Source organism: Salvelinus alpinus, chromosome 2 (assembly GCF_045679555.1).
Source record: "Salvelinus alpinus chromosome 2, SLU_Salpinus.1, whole genome shotgun sequence".
In the NCBI taxonomy this organism is placed as follows: Eukaryota; Metazoa; Chordata; class Actinopteri; order Salmoniformes; family Salmonidae; genus Salvelinus; species Salvelinus alpinus.
This window is the reverse complement of record NC_092087.1, coordinates 47260217-47279577: the sequence shown is the minus strand read 5'-3', so window position 1 is coordinate 47279577 and position 19361 is coordinate 47260217. Positions and strand designations below refer to the sequence as shown.

The following is a 19361-nucleotide window of genomic DNA, read 5'->3' as shown; positions in this document are numbered from 1 at the left end:
ACTGTATCGAACAAAAGGAACATTTATTGAGTAAATAAATGTCTTCTGAGTGCAACCATATGAAGATCATCAAAGGTAAGGGATTAATGTTATCTCTATTTCTGACTTGTGTAACTGTTCTACTTGGCTGGTTACTGTTTGTAATGATTTGTCTAGTGGGCTATGTTCTCAAATAATCGTAGTAAAGCAAAGCATTTTTTAAATCTGACACCGTGGTTGGATTCACAAGAAGTTAATAATCTTTAAACCTATGTCAAATATGTTTTGTTTTCTGAATTTTTATAATGAGTATTTCTGTATTTGAATTTGGCGCCCAGCAGTTTCACTGGCTGTTGAAGAGGTGGGACGCTAACATCTCACGTACCCAAGAGACGTTAATCCCACCACAGTGTCCGATTTAAAAAAGGCTTTACGACGAAAGCATACCATGCGATTATGTTAGGTCAGCACCTAGTCACAGAAAAACACAGCCATTTTTCCAGCCAAAGAGAGGAGTCACAAAAAGCAGAAATAGAGAAAATGAATCACTAACCTTTGATCTTCATCAGATGACACTCATAGGACTTCATGTTACACAATAAATGTATGTTTTGTTCGATAAAGTTCATATTTATATTTTAAAAATTTAGTTTACCTTGGCGCGTTATGTTCAGTAATGGTTTGCTTCCAAAACATCCAGTGATTTTGCAGAGAGCCACATCAATTTACAGAAATACTCATAATAAACATTGATAAAGGATACAAGTGTTATGCATGGAATTATAGATAAACTTCTCCTTAATGCAACCTCTGTGTCAGATTTCAAAAAAGGTTGTCGGAAAAAGCACACCATGCAATAATCTGAGTACAGCGCTCAGAGACCAAAACAAGCCATACAGATACCCACCATGTTGTGGAGTCAACAGATGTCAGAAATAGCATTATAAATATTCACTTACCTTTGATGATCTTCATCAGAATGCCCTCCCAGGAATCCCAGTTCCACAAATGTTTGTTTTGTTCGATAAAGTCCATCATTTATGTCCAAATACCTCCTGAACGCGCATGGTCAACTCGTGGCAATCTGGGAGAGACCTTACTCAATCCCCTCTCATTCGCCCCCACTTCACAGTTGAAGCATCAAACAAGGTTCTAAAGACTGTTGACATCTAGTGGAAGCCTGAGGAAGTGCAACATGACCCCATTTCCACTGTATCTTGGATATGCAAAGAGTTGAAAACCTACAAACCTCAGATTTCCCACTTCCTGGTTGGATTGAAAAACAGTTTCTATCTCAAGGCAATCACCCTGTTAAATATCCATCACCTTAGAGGCTGCTGCCCACATATTCATAGGCTTGTAATCACTGGCCACTCTAATAATGGATCACTATTCACTTTAATAATGTTTACATATTTTTGATTTACTCATCTCTTATGTAGTATATACTGTATTCTATTCTACTGTATTTAGTCTATGCCACTCCGACATTGCTCATCCTTATATTTATATATTCCTTCATTCCATTATTTTTCTTTTAGGTTATGTGTATTGCGTGTATTGTTGTGAATTGTTAGATATTACTGCACTGTTGGAGAAAGAAACACAAGCATTTTGCTACACCCACAAAATAACATCTGATAAACATGTGTATATGGCAAATACAATTTGATTTGATTTGGGCTCAATTTTTTCCCCACATGCAAAACACAAACTCATCAAATATGATACGATATTGTGTAAAACATTGCATTTGTAGAATTTGACTTTATGTTTCCTTTTCCCCCATGCTTTAGACATGAGGCGTGACATGCGGAACATCAGGCTCACCCCATGAAAAGCAGTGCATGATCAATGCCAGCAAGGAGATCTGCTGGAAGTGATGTACTCGCTCTCTCACTCTGGGGAAAGACATAATTCAAACATCACAGATGTACACTCCCACTGTGACCATGATAAAATGTTATGTGAATTTTTGATGTACTCCTGAATAAAACTGTGAGAAGATGCTCTCAGACCAGCCTTTGTGATTGAACTTATGCAAACGACATTACTTTAGCTGGCTGCTTTGACCAAAAGTTGAATGTAATATAACCTATTCTAGGAATCTATTGTTTGTCTATGATCTTTATTCATTGTTCGCTTGTTTTTCAACAATGTCTAGTACAGACAGGGATGACAGAGACGGCAGCGTTGTTCTGGCTCAGGTTTAAGGAGCCACGTCATTCCACTTAACCTGACCCAGAGATGGTTCCTTAGCCACTGAAGATCCTCCTCTGTGGACAGATGGTTGTAGTCTTTGGCCGGGTACAGGTCCTCCACTGACTGCACCTGGTTTGGCACGGCTGGTTTCCTCCACTAGCATTCCACATAAGTACAGTCGATATTGTGAACCGCAAAAAAATAGCCAATGCAGCTGCATGGCTACACTTATGATCTCCACGGGGGCGTTCACATGTGGTAGAGAGAATCCCCAGGTCACCTATAGAGACCTGTTAAGAGCCACATGCCTTTCAACGCATGACTTTGAACACCTTGAAAAGCATTTGTTGTAAGAAATGTGCTATGTGAATAAAGTTTGATTTCATTGATGACATTACAGCTGTAGAGTATTTAATCAACTGTAATTTTCACATAAGGACAAGTGCAGTTTTTCCATGAACTTTTAATTGATCATTTGGGATTTTATCACTTGACATAGCGGGAAGGATCATATAAATCAAGGCTGTGTGAATGCATGCACCACCACGAATAAACAATACTGCCTTTGAAGATTTGTCTCTGGTCATGAAACGACAATACAGGATGGATGTCTAAACAAGTCAATTATGAATGCCAATAGATTTTTTTGATTCATTCTCCTCATTGACAACATTCTAGAACTGAGTTATCACTCATCCACGTCTGGTATACGGGGAAATCTGTTTAATGATTATATAAATTATTAAGTGTCTCTTTCTTTGTAGAAAGTTGATAGCTGAAAAGAACATGTGATGCTCAAACTTAACTTAATAACTATACTCACAGACACAGGATCAACTTTATTCCCCATGCTGGCCCTGACCAAACCGGCAACCTCACTATAGCTGCACTTCTCCACATGGTCCGACTTATATTGGTCTTCTCCCCTTTTTATGCTCATCCTTGAAAGAACGATTGGAATCATTATCGGGTTTTGTCGCTAGGTATTATGGGTATTATGAAATGTCCACTGTGTCGACTATTGCTCAGAGAAAGAGATTTTGTTTAACAATATTTTTTTATCTAAAAAAGGTAGGAGTCAAAATGATTGACACTCCTATTTTCAATACCTTTCAATACCTCACCTCATCTCATCACCTGAGAATATTGGGGAGGTAAAAGCACTTTGGCGGGAAATTACACCTAGCCAGCCTATCAGTAGGGAAAGTGGACCAACACGAAATTGTAATCCCTCCCCTCAGATCTCCACAAATGCATGGGGGACAGGGGCTAGAGGGTTCAATTTGCGATTGGTAGATGTTTCTCTCTGACGTCACTGCTGTTTTACCGAACACATCCCAGTGATGAGATAATAAATGGAAATGAAACAAAATACAATATCATGTTGATCTGGCTACTCTACCTTTATAATATATTTATACACAGGAAGTGACAATAATGGAGCAGTGTTTATACTTTAATTGATGAATTTACATCGTTGATTAACATACAAACTAAGTGAATCACAGTTGTTTTTATTATGGTCAACCTATAATAAAGAATGACGATCTCATTGTGAGGCAACACACATGTTTCAGTAGGCACAAGTAGCAGTCAGACAGGTAGACATACAGACTGTCGCTACAGTGGCAGCTGTTTTCCTCTGCCCAGGTTGGATTTTAGCACGATTGATATTTGTCAGGTACAAGCAAACGGCCCCTCATTTATCTGGCCATCTGCCAATCAATCATTCAGTCAGGACAGCCGCTTACTGGCGTGACATAACAGTTGTCTCAGGATTGAGTTAGCAGCTAATGTTAAAGAGATAGCGAACCAGAATATAATTAACAACTCTCCCTTTCCATCCTTCCTTTCCCCAACCCTCATGCTCATCTCTGTCTTTGATTTGCTTTATAAAATGAATATTTTCTCTTTCCCTTTCCTCCCTCACCCTCCCTCCCTACCACCATCTTAGTATACCCATCCCTGCCTCCCTCTGTGCAGAGCCCCTTCATGGCCCCCATCCATGTCCCCTCAATGCCCCCCTCAGTGGCTCCCGATAGGCAGACGAGGCAGGCAGATGTAGGAGGAGGCGTACAGGTTGATGTTGACAGGGTTTCCATCCAGCCTGATGTCCTCCAGGGAGCGTCGTATGTAGTTACGGTCGTGGCTGTTACAGAATGTGTCCACATGAAGATTCTGGATGTTGTTGTTCTGGTGGGGAGAGGAGAGGAGGAGAGAGTGAGACAGAGAGAGACAGACAGACGGACACACAGAGCGAGGGGGGTGTGGGGGGGTTATGTGTTACTTTGATGAGGAAATTAAACTGGATGAAGCAGAGACATGATGGCAGACGTCATTAGATTAATTCATTGAATCTGGAGAGTCAATTTCTCATTACGTCACTGCTCCAATTTGACTCTGTGCCTGTTGTGAATCCATGACTACAGAAGAGAGGAGAGAGAGACCAGGTCGTCACTATCTGACCAAGTTGCAATGTCGGAAACTCCTCCTAGTTCTACAATTTCTCTTTTTAAAATCTGATTTTAAACCTAACTCTAACCCAAACCTTAACCACACTGTTAACCTTATGCCTGCCTATATTAAGACCAAAAAGCGAATTTTTGTTTTCAGAAATCATTACAACTTTGCAGCTTGGCCATTTAGTGGGAATCGAAAAGCCAGGCTATACTGGGTCTGAAACAGTATGGGGGACAGCCTGAGGATTGCTGTAGAGCTGTGTGGGGTGAAAAGTTAGTCTCCTCTATTTTCAGCCCTCAGAGAATACTAGGTTTGAGACAGAGTCTCATGTGTACGCTAGTCTGGTTGTGCTGGGTGTGGGGAGTCCCACAGGAAAAAATATTGAAGTATACAGTACTGGTATTACTATATTGATATATTATACTATTCACTCTAATGTTTTCGCGCAGTGTTTTTGTACAAAAACACTAAAGTGAATACTGTAGTATTTCATTTAGTGTTTTTACGGATATGACTAGTATACTGTGGTGTTTTTTGCAGACATTACTGTAGTATTTACAGTAGTAATTTTGCAGACATCATTGCAGAAAACTGTAGGACAGTGTACTGTAGTATTTACTATAGTGTTTATCTGTATATTTTTGCTATTTGGGCCTTTGTCCTTTAGTGAAACCTACCGGACAAATACAAAAATAGAAAGTTGTCCATAACCTGTAGGAGTGAACGGCTGCTCCTTTCAGTAATCTGTAGGTAGGTAGGACTAGAGCCTGATTGGATAGTTCAAAGCTTCTGCTCTTTTCTATCCATTTCATCTCATGGGATGAGAGGAGGAGGCAAGGCAGGCAGGGGCAAGGAGGGCGTGGTTGACTCAAGGCTTGGTATTATTAAGGGTGCATTGACGTGCGGGGGGTGCAGGAGTGCACATTTTGTAACAGTACGGCCTTTTCTTAGTTATTCTCTATGGGTTGAGAATGTCGGGAATGTGTTGTACTTTGTGTTCCCATTAAGACTCTTTATTTTCTGCCAGAAGATGCGTGGGTTGGAGTCTTTGCCAAACTGATTCTAGAATGTGGTCCAGTTATTCTGGTTCTGCAGGGTAAATTGTTATTTGATGTGTTTCTGAAGCTGGTTTATTTACGATTTGGTGTGGGGGCAAATCAAAGACAGAGATGAGCGTGAGGGTTGGGGAAAGGAAGGATGGAAAGGGAGAGTTGTTAATTATATTCTGGTTCGCTATCTCTTTAACATTAGCTGCTAACTCAATCCTGAGACAACTGTTAAAAAATCACATTGTAGGATTTTTAATGAATTTATTTGCAAATTATGGTGGAAAATAAGTATTTGGTCACCTACAAACAAGCAAGATTTCTGGCTCTCACAGACCTGTAACTTCTTCTTTAAGAGGCTCCTCTGTCCTCCACTCGTTACCTGTATTAATGGCACCTGTTTGAACTTGTTATCAGTATAAAAGACACCTGTCCACAACCTCAAACAGTCACACTCCAAACTCCACTATGGCCAAGACCAAAGAGCTGTCAAAGGACACCAGAAACAAAATTGTAGACCTGCACCAGGCTGGGAAGACTGAATCTGCAATAGGTAAGCAGCTTGGTTTGAAGAAATCAACTGTGGGAGCAATTATTAGGAAATGGAAGACATACAAGACCACTGATAATCTCCCTCGATCTGGGGCTCCACGCAAGATCTCACCCCGTGGGGTCAAAATTATCACAAGAACGGTGAGCAAAAATCCAAGAACCACACGGGGGGACCTAGTGAATGACCTGCAGAGAGCTGGGACCAAAGTAACAAAGCCTACCATCAGTAACACACTACGCCGCCAGGGACTCAAATCCTGCAGTGCCAGACGTGTCCCCCTGCTTAAGCCAGTACATGTCCAGGCCCGTCTGAAGTTTGCTAGAGAGCATTTGGATGATCCAGAAGAAGATTGGGAGAATGTCATATGGTCAGATGAAACCAAAATATAACTTTTTGGTAAAAACTCAACTCGTCATGTTTGGAGGACAAAGAATGCTGAGTTGCATCCAAGGAACACCATACCTACTGTGAAGCATGGGGGTGGAAACATCATGCTTTGGGGCTGTTTTTCTGCAAAGGGACCAGGACGACTGATCCGTGTAAAGGAAAGAATGAATGGGGCCATGTATCTTGAGATTTTGAGTGAAAACCTCCTTCCATCAGCAAGGGCATTGAAGATGAAATGTGGCGGGGTCTTTCAGCATGACAATGATCCCAAACACACCGCCCGGGCAACGAAGGAGTGGCTTCGTAAGAAGCATTTCAAGGTCCTGGAGTGGCCTAGCCAGTCTCCAGATCTCAATCCCATAGAAAATCTTTGGAGGGAGTTGAAAGTCCGTGTTGCCCAGCAACAGCCCCAAAACATCACTGCTCTAGAGGAGATCTGCATGGAGGAATGGGCCAAAATACCAGCAACAGTGTGTGAAAACCTTGTGAAGACTTACAGAAAACGCTTGACCTCTGTCATTGCCAACAAAGGGTATATAACAAAGTATTGAGATAAACTTTTGTTATTGACCAAATACTTATTTTCCACCATAATTTGCAAATAAATTCATTAAAAATCCTACAATGTGATTTTCTGGATTTTTTTTCTCATTTTGTCTGTCATAGTTGAAGTGTACCTATGATGAAAATTACAGGCCTCTCTCATCTTTTTAAGTGGGAGAACTTGCACAATTGGTGGCTGACTAAATACTTTTTTGCCCCACTGTATATGGACAAGGTGGAGGAGGTAAGGTGGGATTTGTTGTTTTGGTAGCCTGATGGTAGTTAGAGAGATGGTATCCTCCCAGGCCTGGATAAGGACATTCCCCAGCCTTACCACCAGCTGACACAGCATCTGTTTTATGTTGTTGTGACTAATGTTTTCTATGTTGCTTGGTCTATACTTGGCATGTACGTTTCTCACTCATGGGTGGCACAAATTGGGATATGGGCAGGGTATATGCTAATGAATATTAGCATATCTGTAGCCATGAAGTGCTTTGAAAGGCTGGTCATGGCTCACATCAACACCATTATCACAGAAACCCTAGACCCACAACAATTTGCATACCGCCCCAACAGATCCACAGATGATGGAATCTACATTGCACTCCACACTGCCCTTTCCCACCTGGACAAAAGGAACACCTATGTGAGAATGCAATTCATTGACTACAGCTCAGCGTTCAACACCATACTGCCCTCAAAGCTCATCAATAAACGAAGGACCCTGGGACTAAACACCTCCCTCTGCAACTGGATCCTGGACTTCCTGACGGGCCGCCCCCAGGTGGTAAGGGTAGGTTACAACACATCCGCCATGCTGATCCTCAACACAGGGGCCCCTCAGGGGTGCGTGCTCAGCCCCGTCTTGTACTCCCTGTTCACTCATGACTGCACGGCCAAGCACAACTCCAACACCATAATTAAGTTTGCTGATGACAGAACAGCGGTAGGCCTGATCACCGACAACGATGAGACAGCCTATAGGGAGGAGGTCAGAGACCTGGCCGTGTGGTGCCAGGACAACAATCTCTCCCTTAACATGATCAAGACAAATTAGATGATTGTGGACTAGAGGAAAAAGAGGACCAAGCACGCACCCATTTTCATCGACGGGGATGCAGTGGAGCAGGTTGAGAGCTTCAAGTTCCTTGGTGGCCACGTCACCAACAAAGTAACATGGTCCAAACACACCAAAACAGTTGTGAAGAAGACACAACAAAACCTATTCCCCCTCAGGAGACTGAAAATATTTGGCATGGGTTCTCAGATCCTCAAACGGTTCTACAGATGCACCATCGAGAGCATCCTGACAGGTTGCATCACTGCCTGGAATGGGAACTGCTCGGCTTCCGACCGCAAGGCATTACAGAGGGTAATGCGAACGGCCCAGTACATCACTTGGGCCAAGCTTCCTGCCATCTATGACCTCTATATCAGGCGGTGTCAGAGGAAGGCCCTATAAAAATTGTCAAAGACTCCAGCCACCATAGTCATAGACTGTTCTCTCTGCTACCGCACAGCAATAGGTACCGGAGCACCAAGACTAGGTCCAAGAGGCTTCTAAACAGTTTCTACCCCCAAGCCATAAGACTCCTGAACATCTAATCAAATGGTTACCCAAATGATTTGCATTGCCCCCCCATCCCTCTTTACACCGCTGTCATCTATGCATAGTCACTTCAATAACTCTACCTACATGTACATACTACCTCAACTAACCGGTGCCCCCGCATATTGACTCTGTACCGGTACCCTGTATATAGTCTCGCTATTGTTGTTTTACTGCTGCTCTTTAATTACTTGTAACTTTTATCTCTTATTCTTGTCCGTATTTTTTGGAAACTGCATTGTTGGTTGGGGGCTCGTAAGTAATTATTTCACTGTAAGGTCTAAACCTGTTGTATTCGGCGCATGTGACTAATACAATTTGATTTGATTTGTAGTGTAGTATTCTACAATATACTACAACATTCTATAGTAAGCACTACACAATCGAGGGATACTACAGTATACTACAGTGTGGAGTATTCTACAGTATACTTCAAAATGCTATAGCAAGTACTACACGTGATCGAGGGATCCTTTTTTGTTGTTGTTGAGGATTTTAAAGTATACTAGAGTTTACTACAAAATGCTATAGAATGATATAGTAAGTACTATAATATTCTATAGTAACCTGTAGTAATTTTTATGTGGGGTGTGTGAGGTGTATGAGCGGTGTGTGTGAGATGCATGAGGAGTGTATGAGAGGTGTGTGAGGTGTATGAGGGGTGTGTGTACATGCATGTTGATACCTGCAGGTGTAGTACTCGGAGGCTCTCAGGTAGTGGGACGGGGATGTAGTCCAGATTGTTATCAGACAGATACAGGAACTCGAGCAGGCTCATCTCCTGTTTAGGCCAGATGGAGTAAAACAACAATGTAAAACATCAATAAAAGCCACCAGAGGGAGCTCCATCTCTATTCAGTCAAGAGAAACTGTATCCTACAATACTGCTTCAGCTAGTTTGGTATATACTGTTCAATGATGTTGTAAAAAGGAATGCCTTCTGGCATTTACTTCAAAGAATTCATCAAAATTATAGCTAGAGCGTGGGTGCGTGTGAATGTCTTCATGTGTGTGCGTGCAAATGTGTGTGTGCACCTTAAACCCATCTGTATGTAGTCCATTGCTGATCAGTCTGTTGTTGCGCACATCAATGTATCTGAGGGTGGGTGGGAGCTCTGGCAACGCCTGCAGGTTGTTATCAGCCAATAGGATGTCCTGGAGCTGTGGTAGGGGGCGGAATGCATCTTCATCCACCCCAGAGATCTGGTTCCCTGTTAAGTCGATGCTCTTCAGCTTGTCTGGAACGCACAGACCAGGGGGTTGAGGTGAACATATACTGTACCCACAGTGTTGGGTAGGTTACGTTCTAAATGTAATCCGATACAGTTACTAGTATACAGTTACTAGTTACCTGTTCAAAATTGTCATCAGTAATGTCATTTTTGGATTACCTATACTCGGTAACATAATCTGATTACTTTCAGTTACTTTTGGAATACTTGCATTATGTCCCCCACACACATGCCCACCCCCTTCTTTGACTTTTCCTAAGTCTATTTAACAAATGTATGTTAGCATTTCGACATCAGAAACAGAATCTGTGTTATAAGCAGTCTTAAGAGGACATTATTTTCCCTGAGTGCCAAAAAATGACTTTTTCAAATCCTTCTACAGAGTCACATGCAGGTAAGAAGTTTTGATTTCCGTATATTGATTTGTACATATAGTATCAGAAAGATCAGAGGATGAGGTTTCCAAAATACTTGCCATTGTCAAATAACTCTCAAAAGTGAAGAGATGAGCTCTATTCCAAAATATCACTGTTTCCAAGAATAACCACTGTTCCCACTCCACACATGTCAAAAGACAGAGCAGGGGTACTCAGCTCTTACCCTACGAGGTCCGGAGCTTAATTAGCATAATACAAAAATCTCCATAAAAATCGGTGAAATTTATCTTTTCACGTGTGAGTTCCAAGTTCCAAATATCTCGAACGGTCGCCCCCGCGTGAGTTGTTTAATTCACATGTTTTATGCACATGTCAGAATGCACTCACTGTTCCAAAAATATGATTATTACGCAACAGGACAGTTAACATGCGCTGCCTGCTAATTATTTATAGGCCGTGTTTCAACTTGTCAATTTCAAATAACATTTCAAATTTCGTACAAGTTGTTTTTTCTGACAACAGTTTGAATTGAGGTGTGTTCCGCCTCATTAATTCACATAGAAGTAGACCATTTCAGCGTTGCGGTAAATTTATGTTTGAGGCTTTACTGAGCCAGATAAAATTCTCTCTTCCAGGAGAACACACCAAACTTCACACGTTTGCACAGATCAAGTATGCAAATAATAGCTCAGTTTTGCAAGAATTTGAAAATGTTCTTGCTGGCGCTCGCTTTGCCTTCCTTGTTGTTTTCCTTACACATAATAACGTTGGACATGTGTGCGTTCCTATCAAAGTACGTTCCTTATTTTCTGTATATCGTGTTCTCGTTTCTACTGTAAGCACATACAGTATGTACAGTTGAAGTCGGAAGTTTAAATACACTTTTGTTGGAACAATTAATACTCGTTTTTCAACCACTCCACAAATGTATTACTAACAAACTATAGTTTTGGCAAGTCGATTAGGACATTTACTTTGTGCATGACACAAGTCATTTTTCCAACAATTGTTTATAGACAGATTATTTCACTTATAATTCACTTTATCACAATACCACTGTGTCAGAAGTTTACAAACACTAAGTTGACTGTGCCTTTAAACAGCTTGGACAATTCCAGAAAATGATGTCATGGCTTTAGAAGCTTCTGATAGGGAAATGTACATCATTTGAGTCAATTGGTGGTGTACCTGTGGATGTATTTCAAGGCCTATCTTCAAACTCAGTGCCTCTTTGCTTGACATCATTGGAAAATCAAAAGAAGCCAAGACCTCAGAAACAAATTGTAGACGTCCACAAGTCTGGTTCATCCTTGAGTGCAATTTCCAAACGCCTGAAGGTACCACATTCATCTGTGCAAACAAGAGTACGCAAGTATATACACCATGGGACCACGCAGCCGTCATACCGCTCAGGAAGGAGACGCGTTCTGTCTCCTAGAGATGAATGTACTTTGGTGCGAAAAGTGCAAATCAATCCCAGAACAACAGCAAAGGACCTTGTGAAGATGCTGGAGGAAGTACAAAAGTATCTATATCCACAGTAAAACGAGTCCAATATCGACATATCCTGAAAGGCCGCTCAGCAAGGAAGAAGCCACTGCTCCAAAACTGCCATAAAAAAGCCCATGGTTTGCACTGCACATGGGGATATGTGTATCGTACATATCTGCTGGATATGTACGATACAGTCCCTCTCCAAAACAACACATATTTGGTTAGTAGAGACCCTACTGAGTATTTTCCACCCCATTTTAGCTAAGACAGGTAGAAAAGCTTACACTCTACTGTTAGGAATTGAAATCCTGGTCTAGGTGTGGAGAAATGCTAGATGCGAAATATAAGGCAAACAACTTCTATATTTAAAGGTTTAATAGACAAATACAGACATAGACAGACAAATACAGACAGACATAGACAGTATAGTATCCCGGGAAGTCTACCCTGGGGGTTGGTGATAGAGGGGAGGTACATGCTGCGACGTTGGCTCCTTCTGCTGGGAGTACACGGGCTGGGCACCCCAACATGGATGGCTCCAAGTAGAGGTAATTAGGGGAGAGTTCCAACCAGCCGCGCAGGCCAAATAAAGGGAGCAACGTGGCACACCGCGAGGAGGGACAGAGAGACAGACACTGAGCAGAACCTGAGAAGAAGGACCGAGCCAAGCCTACGTTATTTTGTTATGTTTATTTTGTTGCCTAGTAAAGTCGTGTTTTCTGACTAGAACCTCCCTTTCTCTGTGTTAATCTCTGTACGCTCAACCAAAAAACCCACGGTTTACCACAACAATTTGGACAGACGTAGAAAGACAAATACAGACATAGACAGACGTAGACAGATGTATTGGAAGACAGACACATTCCTCTAAGAGATTTGTTCACAGCAAATCTCTCCCCCTCCAGCTGGCAGGGCTGACCTAAATACTCTCTTGCCTTAGCTGTTTGCTGTTTCACCCTTTCGTGCCTGGTGCCAAAGCATTAAATCAAGGCTGAGATCTTGGGGTTGAATAGACTATACATTTGAAACATAATTGCTTAAGGACACCTATGGCCGATTTTATGGCTCAGGGGCCCATATACCAGTTACTGAGGCCTGCTTTACGGTGACCTCTGGCCTGAGAGAGGGTACCTAGAGGCCAAATTCCAATAGGGAATAAATATCGGAAAATATATTTATTAACACTACAAGCCAATTTGTATCCCATGTAAAGTCCATTGGTGGCAATGGAGGGGGTGGAGAATTAAGTGCTGCTGGATATATACGACACAGTCCCTCTCCAAAACGACACATATTTGGTCAGTAGAGACCCTAGTGAGTATTTTCCACCCCACTTTAGCTGAGACAGGTGGAACATTTCTCTCTCTACAGCCCAATGTTCTCAACATAAGTGTGAACCTACACTGATTTTACAAAACCTTAAGAAAACCTGCTTTCGATGACACATACTGACTAGGGGATTGCAGGTGAAGGCTATGATCCCATATTGATGTCACTTGTTAAATCCACTTAAATCAGTATATATGAAGTGGAGGAGACAGGTTAAAGAAAGATGTTTAAGCCTTGAGACATGGGTTGCCCATTCACCCATTGGAGGGTGAATGGGCAAGATAAAATATTTAAGTGCCTTTGAACGGGGTATGGTAGTTAGTAGGTGCCAGGCGCACCGGTTTGTGTCAAGAACTGCAACGCTGCTGTTTTTTTTGACACTCAACTGTTTCCCGTGTGTATCAAGTAATTGTCCACCACCCAAAGGACATCCAGCCGACTTGACTGAACTGTGGGAAGTATTGGAGTCACCATGGGCCAAATGAACATGACGTCATCAAGTCATCCCTTTAAAGCCTGTAGGGAATATGAAACGCCGTACCATGAAATGCAATGGCACAACCAAAGAAAGCTTTTTCTAGACTGAAATAGAGGTGCTATGGTCAGAGGTCGTGTCACGCCCTGGCCATAGAGGTTTTTATTCTCCATTTTGGTTAGGCCAGGGTGTGACTAGGGTGGGCGTTCTAGTTTCTTTATTTCTATGTTTTCTATTTCTTTGTTTTTTGGCTGAGTGTGGTTCCCAATCAGAGGCAGCTGTCTATCGTTGTCTCTGATTGGGAATCATACTTTGGCAGTCCTTTTTCCCTCCTTCAGTGTGGGATCTTGTCTTTGTTGTGAGTGCATGTAGTTTGCACGACGAAGCTGTTCGGTCGTTGTATTGTTTATTGTTTTTTGGTGTACATTTCAATTAAAGAAGAATGTACGCCTACCACGCTGCACCTTGGTCTCATTCCGACGACAAGCGTTACAGGTCGAGAACAACCAAAATATAGTATTTTATTTGGCTCGCTCAGTTGTGACTTGGCAAGTAAAAATAAAAAACATAGCTATAAAGAGAGGACCATTAGGACAACTTGCTTTACATTTGGCAAATATACTTCAAATGAGTAGGCAACACTTGTCACTAAGCCATCCATTGTAAACAGCTCCCTCCTGTAGTCATATAGGCAAACATTTCCGTTCTTAGGCCAAATTGCTGTTCTGCAGAATGAACGAGTCATGCGTTCCACCTGGCCACCACATTCAGCAGTGTATTTTGCACAACCCATCGCCTGCATATTATTGAGTGAAAACGTTTTCTGTTCACATATTTTAACTTGTTTTGGGATGCTGCTTTTACGGAGATGTGGGTGCCATCTATTGATCCATTTATATATGGGAATTGATTGACGCAACCTGGACTCAGGAGTAGACCTACAGTGGGGAGAACAAGTATTTGATACACTGCCGATTTTGTAGGTTTTCCTACTTACAAAGCATGTAGAGGTCTGTCATTTTTATCATAGGTACACTTCAACTGTGAGAGAAGGAATCTAAAACAAAAATCCAGAAAATCACATTGTATGATTTTTAAGTAATTAATTTGCATGTTATTGCTTTTCTCCAGGAAAAACATCAGGGACAGACTGATATTCTGCAAAAGGTACAGGGATTGGACTGCTGAGGACTGGGGTAAAGTCATTTTCTCTGATGAATCCCCTTTCCGATTGTTTGGGGCACAAGTTGAGCGGTACCATCAGACCATCAGTCCTGTGTCATGCCAACAGTAAAGCATCCTGAGACCATTCATGAGTGGGGTTGCTTCTCAGCCAAGGGAGTGGGCTCACTCACAATTTTGCCTAAGAACACAGCCATGAATAAAGAATGGTACCAACACATCCTCCGAGAGAAACTTCTCCCAACCATCCAGGAACAGTTTGGTGACGAACAATTCCTTTTCCAGCATGATGGAGCACCTTGCCATAAGGAAAAAGTGATAACTAAGTGTCTTGGGGAACAAAACATTGATATTTTAGGTCCATGGCCAGGAAACTCCCCAGACCTTAATCACATTGAGAACTTGTGGTCATTCCTCAAAAGGCGGGTGGACAAACAAAAACCCACAAATTCTGACAAACTCCAAGCATTAATTATGCAAGAATGGGCTGCCATCAGTCAGGATGTGGCCCAGAAGTTAATTGACAGCATGCCAGGGTGGATTGCAGAGGTCTTGAAAAAGAAGGGTCAACACTGCAAATATTGACTCTTTGCATCAACTTCATGTAATTGTCAATTAAAGCCTTTGACACTTATGAAATGCTTGTAATTATACTTCCATAGTAACATCTGACAAAAATATCTAAAGACACTGAGGCAGCAAACTTTGTGGAAATTAATATTTGTGTCATTCTCAAAACTTTTGTCCACGACTGTACACCCAACCATTCACCCTGACTAACCACCCTACTTTAGTTTTTTCTTTAAGTAACCTTCTGTCTTATGTAACTAAACCAAAGGTAACATCATACTAACTTGAGTGTCATAAATGTACTTTTACTATGTTATGTCTAGTCTATGAGACCAGGCTGATTGATGGCAAAGAAGCCTCTCTTCACTTCAACCTGTTTTGCGATGGTCTATGGCAATTGTATGTAACTATTAGTTTTGCTGATGATTGCATCCAAAACATCGGCTCATCGAGGGCTGTGAAATACCCATCGTCAAGTTCCAGCTGAAAAGTGCCCGTTGAAAAAAACCTGAGGGTGGATATAGCACTTGGATGTGCACCGGAATGGCATGCATGTTTGTCTTTCTAAAGCAGGTTTTAAATCCTCGCAAAAAGATTGGTTTTGGGAAGCGATATCTGATGAGCCAATCCCACCTTTCTCTAAAAACGGGCTCTCTGCGAAATGCAACATGTGCAAAATCTTCCAACACAGAAAGATCAGCCATCTCTCATTCAATGCCCCATTATCTCAGTCTTTTATAATATTTCAACAATAAATTAACTTTCATACGTGCCTCTAATTTAACAAGTTACTGTACTTTACATGGATTATTATTGAAAAATGTAAAATGATTTAATTATTACTCTCACAATTTCCCACATGTTCAACATACATTTTCCCCGTTCACTAGGCTATGCTTGACAAGCAGTCCCCCTGTTCCACCACTTGGCACTGTGCGTCATGATCATGGCTCTGAGTAATTTATGCACACGCTCAAGCAAACGTTCATATTGATAGATCTCACACTTTGTAAATAATCCCATTCATGGTATCACTCAGATATAGGACAGACACTTCAGAACAAACTTCCTTTAGATTTTTCGGGGGACTATCTGTTGTGCTATGTTTGTATGGACTAATAGCAGTAAGGCCAATACAAATGTTCATCAAATATTTTAAAATACATTGCATTTGGAAAGTATTCACTTTTTCCACATTTTGTTACGTTACTGCCTTATTCTAAAATATATTCAATTGTTTTTTCCCCTCATCAATCTACACACAACACCCCATAATGACAAAGAAAGAACAGTTGTTTTCATGTTTTAAATGTTTGCAAATTTATAACAAAACCCCCCTGAAAATATCACATTTACATAAGTATTCAGACCCTTTACTCAGTACTTTTCGGAAGCACCTTGAGTCTTCTTGGGTATGACACTACAAGCTTGGCACACCTGTAATTGGGGAGTTTCTCACATTCTTCTCTGCAGATCCTCTCAAGCTCTGTCAGGTTGGATGGGGAGTTTCGCTGAACAGCTATTTTCAGGTATCTCCAGAGCTGTTCGATAGGGTTCAAGTCCGGGCTCTGGTTGGGCCACTCAAGGACATTCAGACACTTGTCCCGAAGCCACTCCTGTGTTGTCTTGGCTGTGTGCTTGGGGTTGTTGTCCTGTTGGAAGGTGAACCTTCGTCCCAGTCTGAGGTCCTGAGCGCTCTGGAGAAGGTTTTCATCAAGGATCTCTCTGTACTTTCTGATCTGCTCTGTTCATCTTTTCCTCGATCCTGACTAGTCTCCCAGACCCTGCCATTGAAAAACATGCCCATAGCATGATGCTTCTACAACCATGCTTCACCGTAGGGATGGTGCCAGTTTTCCTCCACACGTGATGCTTGGCATACAGGCCAAAGAGTTCAATCTTGGTTTCATCAGACCAGAGAATCTTGTTTCTCATCATCTGAGAGTCCTTAAGGTTCCTTTTGGCAAACTCCAAGGGGGCTGTCATGTACCTTTTACTGAGGAGTGGCTTCCATCTGGCCACTACCATAAAGGCCTGATTGGTGGAGTGCTGCAGAGGAGGTTGTCCTTCTGGAAGGTTCTCCCATCTCCACAGAGGAACTCTGAACCTCTGCCAGAGTGACCATCGGGTTCTTGGTCACCTCCCTGGCCAAGGCCCTTCTAAGGCCCTAATCCCCGATGTGTCAGTTTGGCCTGGTGGGTAGCTCTGGGTAGAGTCTTGGTGGTTCCAAACATCTTCCATTTAAGAATGTTGGATGCCACTGTGTTCTTGGGGACCTTCAATGCTGAAGAAATGTTGTTGTACCCTTCCCCAGATCTGTGCCTCTACAGAATCCTGTCTCGGATCTCTAATAACATTTCCTTCCACCTCATGGCTTGGTTTTTGCTCTGACATGCACTGTCAACTGTGGGATTTTATATAGACAGCTGTGTGCCTTTCCAAATCATGTCCAATTAATTAAATTGACCAGACATGGTAGAAACATTTAAAGGATGATCAATGGAAACAGGATGCACCTGAGCTCAATTTATTTTGTGTCTCATGTCAAGTGGTCTGAATACTTATGTAGATAAATTATTTATGTTTTTATTTGGAATAAATCTGTTTGCGCTTTGTCATTATGGGGTATTGTGTGTAGATTAATGAGGTAAACAATTTATTTAATATGTTTTGGTATTAGGCTGTAAGGTAACACAATTAGGAAAAAGGGAAGGGTTCTGAATACTTTCCGAATGCACTGTACATAAAAAAATTATCTAAATTAAGTAGCAAAATTTCCTTGGTATGACCTTCCTAAAACAGCTTAGTAGAACCCCCCCCCCCCTTAGACTGTAATGGGTTAATCTTACAAAAAGTGTCCCTTTGCATCAATGTCTCCACCACCACTACTGACCACATCGTAAACCATAGCACGCACTGTGTCAAAGGTGCACTTGGTAGAGATGGATTCCTGCTCTTTAAAATCTAAATCAAACTTGGTGCCATCCTTTAGAAATATGCCTGCAGGGCCGTACTTGTGTCCAAACTTACTAGTAGCATCAGTGCAAAGGGTGAGCTTATTCAAAGCATCCTCCAGATGTTGCATTGAAAACTGTCATGCCTCCAAAACCATGTACATGCAGAATATTGGACCTGGTCACCTGTCAACCTGTGACCCACCAAGTTTTTCCAAAACAACCTTGACAACCTGTGATGCTTTTACTGAAATAACACACATGGTAGGGATAAAATCCATACAAACCTCTCTAACAGCATCTGTGTAACAGCTTCAGCCTCATCTATCCTTTCCTTGTACAGCCTGTCTCTCTCCTCCCTGAGACGCTCACACTCCTTTTCCAGGTTCCTCCTACCACCAAGTTCCCTATCTAACTCCTCTACAACAGAGTCTGTCTCCCGAGCACATTCCAACACAGCGACACTGTCATCTTCATCACAATCTCCTACAAAAAAATTAGATCCTGACTCTAGCATCTTTTAGGAAGATGAAACACTCTCTTATCAAAACCCCCCTTTTCAGTCCAGCTAACCGTTTCCCGTTTGCTTTCATTGAAATGTAGACATCAATCCACTGATAGATTGCGGAGAGTTACTGTCATCAGCAATGTAAGCCCCGAGATCAAAGTTTTGCTGCAGCACATCTAAAATCAACTTATTGCATGACTCTGACTGTGGGACAGTCACCTGAGCACGGTTGCTTATCTCCATAATAATAATGCCATTAGTCAACTGGTCAACACCAAACATACATGGCCCTTAAATAGACAAATAAAACTCAATTGCAAAATCCTGACTTCCCCTACCGTCCATACTACAACTGCTGCTGTGTCTCTTCCTCCCCACAGGCCAAAGTGACAATTATCCCTGGCAGTGCATTAGTTTAGCTGGGCACATTGAGCCTCATTGGCTAAAATACAGACAAT

General features: G+C 41.9%; 1 protein-coding gene across 2 annotated transcripts in view; it reads right to left on the bottom strand.

The window, feature by feature from the left end:
* Positions 1-3624: 3624 nt before the first annotated feature.
* The window catches only part of optc (opticin), a 51327-nt gene continuing 35590 nt past the window's right edge, over positions 3625-19361 (bottom strand). For both annotated transcript variants that reach the window (XM_071381823.1, XM_071381819.1), the window contains exons 5-7: positions 9818-10020; positions 9468-9563; positions 3625-4374 (exon numbers count right to left, since the gene is read on the bottom strand). In XM_071381823.1, the coding sequence (XP_071237924.1) occupies positions 4207-4374; positions 9468-9563; positions 9818-10020 (467 nt within the window). In that variant the 3' untranslated portion in view covers positions 3625-4206. The remainder of the gene's footprint in view (positions 4375-9467; positions 9564-9817; positions 10021-19361) is intronic.